General features: G+C 29.5%; 1 protein-coding gene across 4 annotated transcripts in view; it reads right to left on the bottom strand.

Annotated features, from left to right (window-relative positions):
- Positions 1-14,285, bottom strand: part of LOC107455669 (rho guanine nucleotide exchange factor 17-like) — a 259,700-nt gene that overhangs the window by 97,773 nt on the left and 147,642 nt on the right. For all 4 annotated transcript variants that reach the window (XM_087167607.1, XM_087167608.1, XM_043057607.3 and 1 more), the window contains exon 3: positions 4,468-4,650. In XM_087167607.1, the coding sequence (XP_087023733.1) occupies positions 4,468-4,650 (183 nt within the window). The remainder of the gene's footprint in view (positions 1-4,467; positions 4,651-14,285) is intronic.

Raw genomic sequence — 14,285 nt, 5'->3', positions numbered from 1 at the left:
GCCTTATCTAAAATAAATTAGATTCTAGTAGCTTCTTCCCTTCACTCAGAAAATGTTTTTATGACATGAGTTAAATGTAAAAATATATATTGTATTGCACTTAAGTGCTAAAATATGCTAAAAATGGTTTATTAGTAAATTGACATTGAAAAATGATATCTTAAATTTTTACAGAAATTTTGACGGTAGAAAATTGCTTTATATTATACGATTAAGGAATGTAAAAATTTTGTTTGTAAAAATAAATTACGTACTCAAAAAGAAAGAGTTTTAAAGTGAAATGAATAAAGCAAGAAATAACATAATTAGCACAATATAATCATGCTTATTATGTTGTTCTCTGCTCTATTGAAATAATCAACAGCTAGAAGATATGTTTTTTTCAGTAGTTATAGGAATTAAAAGTAATTGAAGTTTTCATATTATGTAGAGAGCAAATTGAATTATCATATTGTTCATACAACAATAGATATTTTCATATATAGTAAATACAGTTTTCATATCGTATAGACAACAAATGAAATTTTCTTATCATAGAAAACAAGTGAGATTTTCTTATCGCATAGACAACTCATGAAATTTTCTTATTTTCTTAGATAGCAAAAGAAGTTTGCATATCATATAGACAGCAAATGTATTTTTTTCATCATCTTATAGGCAGCAAATGAAATTCTCATGTCGTATAAACTGGGAATGAAATTTCCTTACCTTATAGACTAAAAAATGAAAATTTTCATTTCATATAGACTTCAAATGAAATTTCCTCATATTCTTATACAGACAGGAAACGGAGTTTCCATATTGTAGAGACAGCAAAGGAATTTTTTTTTAATCTTATAAGCAGCAAAGGAAAATTTTTCATCATATAGATAGAGAATGAGATTTTCATGTATTATAGACAACAAATGGAGTTTTCATATTGTAAGAACATCAAATAAAATTGTCTTATCTTATAGATAGGACATGAAGTTTTCATATATTATAGACAGCAAGTTAAATTTTTTTATCTTATAGATGGCAAATAGAATTTTCATATCATATCGACTGCAATTATATTTTTCAGTCGTTTAGACCATGATAAGTTTATATGTAAGAACTTAGATTATGCTACGAATCAGAGTAATTAAGAGGAAATAAAACAGCAAAGTTTTCAAAAAAATGAAAAGAAAATTTGCGTTGTTGGATAATTCATCCTTTTAAGATTATTGCAATAAAATGTTAATTTGATTTTTGTAAAAATGTATGTTACAGTATAATATCGCGAAAGCGGCGGGCAATGCCAGAATTGCTGTGGCAGGTATGAAAAGTGAAAATCTACGCCTAGTTGATTAATGAATTTGCTCACTGCTATCAAAGTATTTTAGTAAAATAGTATCATTTTAACTATTTTATTGCAATATTTTGTTTAAAATATGAATAAGAATTAATTTTACTTTCAGTATAATTCGTTGATATTGCAACTTATTTATCTGTAATAACTTTTAATGAAAGTTGAAAAGGGTTATTTACAATTTTGGACGTGTAGTAAAGTGACTGATGCACGTTTAATCTATCGAATTGCAAAAGTCCTCCATGTTCCCATAACAAATCAATTCCTCTGGGGGTACTGGATTGGAGATCCATCGTTCTCGGATTCAAGTCAAAATTACGATCCGCGGATGAATGAATGGATGTATGAATGGGTCCGCCCTATAAACGGGTGCGATGTATGGTGTGGCAGAAGTCGAATTCTTGGCCATAGATGGCGCCACTGAAAAACAAGAAACTCACACTCTGCCCTAAATTTTCTCGGTTTCACCAAGCAGGTTTGCTAGTATGGCAAGTGGGATTAGAAACAACAACAACAACAATTTTGGAACAATTAGAAACAAATGTAGGATCAGCAGCCAAAAAATATGCACAAAATGAAGATGACCACAGAATTTCGGCTGCTATTTCGAAAATATAAGAGGCGTCACATTAGATGTTGATTGACAGAAAAAGGGCTAATTATCATTTACGACTGATGAAATAATGAAGAAGAAGCATGTTATGTATCTGGTATTGAATCATTATAGCGAGTTGAAAAAATTTATATATCTATATGGATAATTGACCGCAAAACTCTTAGCGCAATTTTCTACTACGCGGAACTACGTTACAATTTTAAAGTCTTAATACAAAGTTCACAATAAATATATTTTTAACTGGTTTGGCTGGTTTTGAGAAATCCACGAAAATGTAACTCATTTTATGTTTTATTATAAATGTAACATAATAAAATGAAGATTAAAATTTGTATAATAAGATAGAAAAAAAAATTATGTATTCGGTTAAATTTTTCACAATAGTTTCAAAATTCAATAACAACTTTTTTTTTACTGGCTTCTTTTGTGTTGCTCTCTTCCTGAAAAATATATATGACTCAAAAAGAAAAAGAAGACAGAAAGAAATGTCATCATTTCAAAACCATTTTAATATTTTTTTATCGTATTCCTTTATCGCTTTATTTTTTTATATCTCTGAACGAACAATGTATCCTTATAATGGGGTTATTTTATGTATTTCTGCAAATTTAATACCAGTTCAGCAGACTGGCAACATTTCAAATTATGTCTCTGGTGAAGGAATAATGATAGGGAGATTTTAAATGAAATTATCTTGCATTTGCGTAACATAATTAATATGAAAATATCGGAATCTTCAACGGTTATGGTTAGTATAATGGCACCAAAGTCTTATCCGAAACTTTTGAAATATTTATTTAGAATATTTCTATACTAAATATTGTTTAAAAAATGCATTATTTTAGCCGATTGAATATTTCATTTGCAATTACAAATAATGGGAGGAAATTCAAATTAACGAAATGAAAAAAAAATGCTCAATCAATAAGAAAATCCAAAATAAGAGATTACTAACAGAGAAGGAGGTGAAAAACGGAAATAACTTTTATTATCCTGCTACGTCGCACCCGGTTGATATTGTTGGATGTTACATTTGCTTAAATATAGACCGAACTTAGTTCATAGTCAATGGTTTCAAATATTGACCGCGTTTCTGTAGTCAAATGCTTACAAAGAGTTGAGTTAGCCCAAAAATTAGAATAAATCTTGCCTTATCCAACTCCTTGTAAATAATCTGTCATTGCTAATTACCAATTCTCCCTGTGATCTTGCTACAGCATTGGTTGCAATCGCTTGATATTGCCGGTTGTAACATTTGCTGAATATCAAACCGAATTATTGGGAACCATCGTCAATGGTTTCCAATGTTGTCTCTGTTTCTGTGGTCGATTATTTACAAAGAGTTGAGTTAGCACAAAATTAGAATGAATCTTGATTTACCAAACTCTTTGTAAACAATCAGTCATTGCTAATTACCAATTCTCCCTTAAGTCCTGCAATAGCATCGGTCGCATTTGTTTGATAATATAGGTTCTTACACTTGCTGAGTTTCAAATCGAACTTATTTCATCATCAATGGTATCTTTTTCCTTACAAAAACTAGCTATGAAGGCATTTTATTCTCACGAAATCTGTCTTTATGTCAGGATTAGCATAGAAAGGGTTTCAGTGGCCGTTTACCCAATTTGTCACAAAACACAAAACACACATAGTTCTGCTTCAGTTTAATAAGCTCTCGCGATTAAACTGATCGAAGCAAATTAATTTTCCCCAGTTCCTTCTGGTATTTTATTTGTTACGTGCCTTTTTGAAATCGTATTTCGCCAGATATGTAGCTAAATATTTTCAACTCACTTTTGTTTTAGGATATCCATCCATTCACTGTATTTTTAAACATACATTTTATATCGTTTGCTGAAAACACTGGTAAATATGTATGAATTATACTGAATGTGATATCAAGGTTTAAGACATAATATAAGCACGATTTTAAGACTCCAGATGATTCACTTGAACTTCGGTTTTGAAGTATTCAAACATATTGTAGGATATTTGTCTACTCTATCAAACATAAACTGCATAAAAATCAATCCAGAACTTCTTTAAGATACTTGTGCAAAAGATGGTATATTCCTCATATGGTTATAAATTATCATATAAAAGAATCGGTCATGCGATACGAAGACCTATTTAATTGTATAAATAAGCTAAGCAACGTGACAAATAATACCACATAAACAAGCCTACTCTAACTTTGGTACAGTACTAAAGAACTTTCATCAGTGCATCCTTTAAAGTTTTCTTCTTGTACACCAATGATGGGCATTGTTAATTGCGGAATAAAAAAGAATGTTTCAATAAACTTGAAATCGGGAATCGGTTTTATTGATTTCAAGTCTTACTGCCGAATTTTTTATCGAGCAGGTGCCCTGAGTACAATAGTTTCATTATTGACTTTTCAATCGGAGAAACATATACTTATGTTAAATGAGCAGAACAATTATCGCCAGAAATGTCGAAATTGGTCTAAAATAGCAAGCCGCGTTTTAATTAATTAAAGAGAGAAGCATTAAATTCTTACCACATCAACAAATATATCTCCAATTTTTTGCTTTGTGTCCCAATATCCAAGCCTGTTCGCCATTATATCCAGGAAAGATTCATGAAACTTCAGAAGTTCCGGAACTTGCCAAAATATTCTATCAACTTGGTCAGAATCTATCTCAGTGGAATGTTCGCTACTTTTCAGTGGAATCATGTATTTCTGAAAAACAACAGATTCATAATTATAATAACTTCTTAATACACTATGAAGTTCTGCCCTCTGTTCACCCTCTGTGGTGGTCTCTAATCACCTTTGTTATTTTTTCATTAAAAATAACTTTAAAAAAATAAGATCATTTTTTTATGAAATATATAATTCTTAACATCACGTAGGAACATTTTATTAAACGTAGCAAGATGAACGACTACTTGGATTTACTTGAACTTGGAAGAAAATGCAACTCAGGTATATGGAATATAATGACGTAATGGGAAATAATAAATGAAAAGTCATTTTACTTGTTAAAAACACCGATCTCTATAGGTTTCTGGATTGATGATAGGTTTACCCATACCTAAACGCTACAAGTGAAGACAACCGAATCTCATCCTATGGTTAGGCGTAGCTCATATGTTTCGCATTGATGACAATGTGAGAGATTGCATATTTAAATAAATATTTCAAAAATTGCCAAATAGTTTTAATTAAAAAAGTAAGAAGTTTTTACGCAATTATTTTACATTGTTACATGTTAAAAGAAATTATGGTTAATTTTAATCATAAGATTCAACAAATTCATGAGGAGGAGAAATATAGTTTCTGTCAGTTCTATGACTGGAGCACTAATGGGTAGAAGATCGTCTTAGCTCCTTCGACCTGCAGGCAGTTAGCTGGGTACACAGCAATGGCCTTCACGCCTTGGATGGCCCTACCAGTAGCCCCGTTTCACCCAGGGTCATCCACCCACTTTTTTTTCGTTGCCCCAAGCTGGTCATATAACTTTTAACTACATTAAAAAAAAGAGCTTGGTACACTGTTTTTAAATGTTCCTCAACTTTAAATGTTCTTCAACTGAAGTCAAACTTCTCACTCCTTCAGTTGCCAAAATCAGATAAATGTATTACATGTGTAGAAACTTGTAAATTGCCGTTTTTTTTAATAAAATAAGTCTTAAAATAGTATTTTGGTGTTAACACGTACGGGGAGTAATAAGAATAAGGAACTGATATTAATGCTGCTAGAAGTTTAAAAGTGTACTCCCTTAAACTGCTTGTAGCAATAGAATGAGCCACCCTTTTCCAATCGATTACAGTTTTTTGTCAAACGGTTTCTTATTATTGTTATGACGATATTACTATTTTTATGACGCAATTAATGATAATACGTATTAAATTAAATCTTTCAAAACATTTATATTATAATATCGAGAATAAGTAAAAACTAAATCACATAAAAATAATAATTAATTTCAAATATTATATTTATAATTTTATACTTTTATTCACATTTTTACAAAAGGAAAAGTCATGAATGAGTAATATTTAAAACTATTTTTTATTAAAAACGAAAAAAAAATTAGTTTGATTTCCTTGCTTAAATTATGTGCCCTCAGCAATGATATAATATCATATTTATTTACGTCACTTTATGCACGTCACAACTCTTACTAATCGATAACTTAAGTAAATAATAGTGTGATGTGATTCTTCAAAAGTATTGAACGCCTACCTCTCTCAAAAGGTACATTTAAAGTTACGAATACAAACTTTACTCTGGATAACGGAAATTTGAAAATACATTTTAAATGTAAGAATTTTTTAAAATTAAACAAATTATACGTTTATTATTTCGACATTTAAATTTAATGGTAATTAATAATTTCACAGTTTTATAATTCATATTCAATGCGGAGATTTTCATTGGAAATTTCATACACGCATTATAATAAAGTTCAATTTTAATATGTATTAAAGCTTTTACCATTTTATTATGTGTGCTTTGAATGTTTTTACGTTTTAGTTTAAAGTCTTAAATATTTCTACTTAAAAACATTGATTTTGTTCACAACCTTTGTTCATGAAACATTAATTTTGAATCAGCAATTTGAATTTTTACTTTAAAGGTGATAGTTTCGTATTTTCTAAACTTTCTGCAACTCGAACACATATTGAGGAAAAAAAGTTCAATTTTGAAATTTCAAGGAAATTTGTAAGAAAAATAATAATAAAAAAATGCCTTGATCCATAACTTTAAAGTAACCAATATTATTCTGCAAAATTTTATAGAAAAAGATTATTCATTATTTAAATTTAATTGTTTAAATAATTGTAAATGAAGATTTAGCAGTTGTATATACACAGTTGTGTGTCAGTTGTATTATTCTCGCTGGGGGTGTGTCATATGACGGTGAAATCAATTAAAATCAACCTATAAACTTTGCGTAGTTTTCCAAAATTATATTTAATAATAATAATATTAACAATAATAATATGAACAATAGTAATAAAAAGTCTGTATGTGTTTCTCTCTGTTAGGTCCATAATAATTTTTTCTGACCTGAAATTTTGACAGCCAGTTTTATGGGCAATTTCAGCTCACGATTTTAATCGTAAAACAAATTTCAATTAGCACCTTAGGGAAAAATGCGTGAAAAACGAATCATTCTTCTTGGTTTACCATTCTTCATTGTTAAAAAATTATTTTTCTTCTTCATTTATCTCAAATATATCATCAGTGCTTGCTAGTTTAACAGGAATGATTTTCAAAGTCAGTATTTTATTTATATACTCTAAAAAAATTTAGTGTACCTTAGCACCAAAATTCATATTAAAAATAAGATCTGATACAAAAAAAAGAGGTAGAAAAGTTATTTCAAAAATGTAATTAAAGTAGTAACATATTTTAGGACGCATGCGCATACTAATTCTTAAAATAAATTAATTAAATTCTTAACGCTGAATTTGATGATAAGTGTACTTTCATCAAACTTTTTGGGTTATTTACCGCCAAATTTGGTGAGCTATTACACCACAGATTTTACAGTGTAGTTAAGCTTGTAATGAAGTACTTTTAACTTACAAAACGTATAAAGTATAGGGTAGAAGAAAAAACTAATAATTATGCTCTAAAACTCCAATTCATCAGTCAAATTCCTTGATTGTGCCGGATTTTGATTAAAATGTAGAGGGAGAGTTCAATAATATTATTTTCGGTGTCGACTGAAATTGAATAAAAAGTTGAGCTTTTTTTATAATCATCTAATGTAAATTCATCTTGTAGGGCAATATATTATAATATAAGAATTTAAACTTATTTTACTTTTTTAATTGAGTTAGTTCATGCTTTTCAGTTTTGAGTATGACTGACAAGGGAGACTAGGGAAGTGACTCGCCAATTTTGAAATAAACTAGTGGGATGGCCTTATGAGGAATAATTTTTGGGGACAACATTCGTTTCGGCCCATAGAAGGTCCTGTGAGAGATAAAAAATAATTCAACATATAGAAAAATCCGTATTTTATTACTTCAATGCAGACTATTAGTTATTGTAATTGTCTCATACTCCAATTAATTTGTAATTAATTGGATGATTAATTAATTTGCTAACTAATAAATTAATTAACATTCGTTTCGGCCCATAGAAAGTCCTGTGAGAGGTAAAAAGTAGTTCAATATATAGAAAAATCGGTATTTCATTACTTCAATACAGACTATTAGTTATTGTAATTGTCTCATACTCCAATTAATTTGTTATAAATTGGATGATTAATTAATTTGCTTATTAATAAATCAGTCAGAAAATTAATTACTAATTAGTTGTTAATGAATTATTATTTAATTGTTAATTAATTATTAATTGATTTTCAATTACATACTCCAACTAATTTGGAAAGTTTTTTGGAAAAAAAATTAAAAAAATTTGATGTAAATTTTTTTTAAAATTAACCTAACAGGTTTTTCTAAAAAACTACAGATATATAAAATTTTCGAAATCAATTTCGACAATAAATATGCATTATATAGTACGTGAAAATACCACAAAATTAATTGGAGTATGAGACAATTACAATAACTAATAGTCTGTATTGAAGTAATGAAATACCGATTTTTATATATATTGAACTATTTTTTATCTCTCACAGGACCTTCTATGGGCCGAAACGAATGTTGCTCCCTAAAAATTATTCCTCATAAGGCATACATCCCACTAGTTTATTTCAAAATTGGCGAGTCACACTTCCCTAGTTTCCCTTGTGAGTAGGGTTTATTAATATAGATATACTTTCAATTTATAGCATATTTTCTCCCATATGAAAAACGGGAATTCAGGTATTACATATAATATTATAACGCCCATTTACTGATTCAAAAAACAATAAGTTTGAAAAAATTCTACTACACGTTCCGATTAAAAGGTGTCTCTTAAAATATTAGTTTCAAAGAAAACATTATTTATTCAAAAGTCAGAAACTGATGTATCACGTAATGAACTGTGAGTGAATCGGAACTAAGTAAACTCTCGAGCTTCTCTCTGTGATTCAATAGTTATTGATTAGTTTTAAGTGCAATGCTTAGAAGACGCACTCATGAATATTGTAAAAGCGCCCAAAACTTGATTCGTTATGTTTAACAAGACGTGAAAAGTTTTACGCCATTATCGACAAGATTTTCATGAATTCATGACATTGACCTTGGGTGTTTGATGAGGGGCTATCCCTATATTGCTATAGTTAGAAATTGCATTTAAAAACATAACTATTGATAGTTGATAAAAAGCAGATATGTAAAGATATATATGACATACATAAAAATCAGTAAAGTAAGATATGATACACATAATAACCAGTAAAGTTAATTTCAAGCCACTGTTTTAAGTTTATTTATATACTAGGATACATATATACAATAATTCTTAAAATAAAATTAGCTTGTTAATCGAACATATAGCATATGGAGAATATCAGGAAGAACCCGAACTAGGCTTAAAACAGAAGCAAATAGAAATTAAATATTATAGAATTATTTGAATGATTTATGTAAATCTTCTTATGGGAACATAATTATCTTTACAACACAAAAAATCGGGAGAATCTTTCAATCTTAAACCGAGAGCCCTTCAAACTGCCTTTTCACGCTTCTTGAGTGGCCACACTAGATTCCTTACTTTCAACCGAGGCCAAAAAACTTATCCTGAATGTCATTGGTGCTCGACAGACATGGCCTCCCCTGCGCATATTCTGACTTGTTTGGGGTTCGGTAAAGATGAGGTCCTGCGAGACTCCAGTCTTTTTATGGACTTTTTGGATGTGTTAGGATTCATAGGAGTCGTCTAGCGCTCCCAGACGATTCCGAGATTAGGAGCAACAGCAACAACAACAACAACACAAAAATCGCAGCATTGAAAAAACTATGGTGTAATATATTTCCAAATTTTGCTTTGAAACACTCCAAAGATTGTATGAATGCATAAGTTATATCAACGTAATACCGAATTGAGCGTTCGTTCATACACTGAAGAGCCAAAAAAACTGGTATACCTGCCTAATATCGCGTAGGGCCCCCGCAAGCTCGCAGAAGTGCCGCAATACGACGTGGCATGGATTCGATCAATGTGTGAAGTAGTGCTGGAGATAATTGACACCATGAATACTGCAGGGCTGTCCATAAACCAGTGGGAGTAAGAGGGGGTGGGGATATCTTCTGATATCGTTCTTGCATGATCTTTTTTCGCCGCAGCGATGTCGTAGATTTGATGTTTTACCGGATTTCCGATACTCACGGTATACTCGTGAAGTAGTCGTACGTGAAAATCCAAATTTCATTGCTATCTCGGAGATGCTATGTCCCATCTCCCGTGCGCCGACTATAACACCACGTTCAAACTCACTTAAATCTGTATAACCTGGCATTGTAGCAGCAGTAACTGATCTAAAAACTGTGCTAGACACTCGTTGTCTTATATACGCTTTGCGGATCGCAGCGCTGTACTTTGATTGTCTCCATACCCCTTTATTTGCATACTCATGCTTGTACCAGTTTTTTTGGCTCTTCAGTGTACATCAAAGGGTGTAAAGTCTTAACACCAACAATTTAGAAAGCTTATTCCAAGTTCGGATACATTAACTGCGTACGTGACTTATTTTCTCTAATTTTGGTGTATGTTTGGAAACTGTCAGATTGCGACGGTGGAATAGATTTTCTAATTTTAAGATTGAAGTTTTTAAACCATTTTCGTCTCGTTAAATCTTATCAAAATAATTCACTATATTTTCTTTTGGTCAATGTATTCAAAATCGCGAATGAGCTTTGGCGTTCTGACGAAATAAAGTTAATATTTTAGGGTTCTATTGCCGAAAAAAAACAGGAACCGCATGACTAGCAGGCAATGTTTAAGTTACTGTCCCTTTAATGACGCCTCTACCCACGGAAACTCGACGCGTGTGGTCGCGCAACTATTTACCACTTACTAAATGGAGGTTACATGACGACTCACTTCTGGGTAGGACGCTTCATTGTTTGAATGCATAAAGCTCTATTTTTACTGTGCTAAATTGCTTAAAAGTATCCTTTCATTTAGTATTGTTCTCTTACTTTTGCATAATAGCCAATGTGATAATAATGAACTAAAATACATTAAGTTAAAACCAAATTAAAATTTATATTGAGCTTAATATAAGTTTTTAAATTGCAACAAATTTATTTAAGGTAGCTTAAATCATTTGAAAACCCACGAGATTATGTTAAATTATGGAAAAATTACAACGAAATTTTCTGAACGATTTGTTATGAAAATGTTACAATCGCTTATGTAAGCACTTTTTTATGTAACACTAATTCTTTTTATACCTAAGTAAACAATTATCTCAGATTACACCTCAAAAATATACTTGAATACATTCGTTTACAGAGCAAAATTTATTATGTATTTTTAAGTTTTAATTTTTTAGTTCAATAGAATTGCTGCTTGTTTTTGCATCAAAACAAAAATAAAACCTCTTTTTATTCTGTAAAATATAATGAAAATAATTTGAAAAATAATGTGTTCAAGCTATGCCAAAAATGACTTTTATTTTTTATTAGATATTATAATCTCGGCTGAAAGGTGTTAAATAATGATATATCTTCGTAAATAATAAACTTTATACAAAGTAATTATTACAATGCAAAATTAATTTGCGCCATGAAAATTATAAAAAATAAAATCAATAATGGTAGCAAAATTAAGATTAATTCTATAACGTCTAATTTAAGATAAACTTTTTATAACTAAAATAAAGGTAGGATAACTTAGATAAATATTTAAAAAATCCCTTTTTCATAATTAGTTTAAATAATTATTTTAATATAAAATGATTATGTTCCATAAAAATTACACAGAATGAAACGAATGAGAATGATGGTCTTAAAATTAAGATTAAGTCGATAAAATCTAACGTAATATATATATGAGTAAAATGATGGTTGAAAATTGAAATGTGGAACAATATTAAAATAATTATTAATATAATCTCTTTCCATAGTTAGTTAAAATAAATTTTATAGGATAAATGTAGTATGTCCTTAAAAAATCATAAAAAAATTAAAAACAACGATGGTTTTGGATTTAATTTGATATAGTCTAAATCAAGTTGATTTTTTAATTACTAAATTAAAAGTTGATAGATACAACAAGCAATATTTAAACAATTTGAAGAATATTTCTTCGTATTCTTCATTTTATGAACTGTGAGAATCTTATTTTATTATTATGGTTTTATTTTTATGTTGCATTTATATGTAATAAAATGGAAGCACATGTCTCACTACTTTTCAATTTCTGTTTTAATCATCACGTATCTATTTTTAATCCAAAGATATCTGTTTTAAATCTTTACATATAGATATAAATTATAGTTGAATTATTTTTTATCTTCATAATTTGGTTATAATTTTTCTGGTTAATAATATTGCATTTTATTGGGTTAATATTGCGTATGAAAATACGTAATATAAAACTTTGAAGCATATTTTCCATGATTTTTCTTTTATGGCTATATCTTACTAATACGATATCTTTATGTCTAAACAACTTTCAAAAACATTTCTTACTAAGTTTGAATTTATGGCATGAAAGAGAATTGAAATTTTTTTTTTTCATTAACTAAGTTTAGAAACAAAAAAGCTGAAGTTTAAAATTTTAGTCATAAAACACACTAAAAACATTTTAATTTAAGAAATTAAAAAGAGAATAAAAAAAATCCAGCAATTAAAAAAAGTTTCCAGAATCAAGAGCGTGGTTTTAAGTGAGAAGATAAATTTTCATTGATGAATCTCCACTTAAGGGACAAATTAAAGTATTCTCTTTCCAAATTAGACCAAAGTAGCTTTTAACTTATTTCAGAGAAACATGTTCCAATTTTGGAAAATGCTCTTACAAAATAATTGATTACCTCTGTACTTAACAAACTTTTCGAAGAATCCCCAAAATAAAAAGAATGCATATTGCTACAATAAATAGTAGCAAATAATGTAATGAAAATTTAAAATAAAATAATTAGGACAAAGGCTCTAGCCTTAAATTAGAAATTTTCTTATTAACCTGTCATAATTGACATTGAATTACCTCAATACTATAAAGAATTATCTGCTTCATTTTCAGAGTCTACATTTTTATTGTTTTTATTCCACAATTAAATACCAGGCATCGACTGTAAATTACCTGTTACAGCTTAATGTATTTTTAAAAAAATATATTTAAAAACTAAATTTAAACCTATATCAAATTTTTGAAAAAACTGGCTACACATGTACTGTTAGAACTTTCTTGGCAAAAAATGGTTAATTAACAATTTATTTATTCATTTTTTCACCATATTCAAACAAAACAGTCTAATAACCGTAAATAAGACGGTATTCAAACTCTAACTTGACCCACCTTAGCTGCTTAGTTCCTTGTAGATGAGTATATATTATAGCCGGGAGACATAATCTATCACTCTTATGACAGACAGAACGGGGGTTCGATTCCTATCGTTGATATCACAATATTTTCTCCATCCCTTCAACCCATCAAAAGTTGCCAGTGGCTACTAAACACAAAAAAGTCTAGCATTTCCCATTTCTTACGACGGGGAAAGCCAGTGGATAAACAAATTTAACCATATTGAACGGTTCATTTGATAAAATACAATTCAACCACTACCTAACTCTAATACCCATTATCTAATGAAAAGCATAGTTTCTCCAATGTCCAGTTAAATTTGTCTTTTACAATTTTGAAGCCATGCTAATTGTGAATGTTAAAAAATAGTTTTATATTCATGGTCTTTTAACCACACTAGTTGAAAACGGTTACGAAACAGTAACTGTAAAAAATGTTCCTTACGGCAAACTTTACGGTTAATTGGATAAGCAGACCTCTGCCGGTTAATTTACCAACATTTTAGAATAAAAATTCCAACAGTGTATTATGAAAAGAACCCTAATATCCAGAGACGCAGTTAGCGTTTTTAAGCTGAAAACTGGTGGTTCTTTATGTCCGTACTGACATAAAGAACCACCAATTCAAGTTTTCCTTAAACATACAAGTAAGCTCAAAATTACATTAATAGAAGTTTAAAACTTATCACCAAAAATTAACGTAATCCGAAAATCAGCAACTCAATAATTATTTGAAAATCGCAATTTAAAATTGTGTTGAAAACTACAAAGGTAAAAACTGTTCTTTACCGTTAACGTTATGGTTAATCGGATGGACAGACTGCTGTCGGTTATATTACGTTATTTCAGACTGAAAATTCTATGAGTGTGAACTAATAACGTTTTTTAATGTATATGAACAAATAGCTTGCTTATGAATATAATGTTTGAATTAAA

The sequence above is a fragment of the Parasteatoda tepidariorum genome, chromosome 7, assembly GCF_982258835.1.
Source record: "Parasteatoda tepidariorum strain Cologne lab strain chromosome 7, Ptep-v5.0, whole genome shotgun sequence".
In the NCBI taxonomy this organism is placed as follows: Eukaryota; Metazoa; Arthropoda; class Arachnida; order Araneae; family Theridiidae; genus Parasteatoda; species Parasteatoda tepidariorum.
The sequence above is the reverse complement of the archived record's forward strand: the minus strand, read 5'-3'. Positions and strand labels throughout refer to the sequence as shown.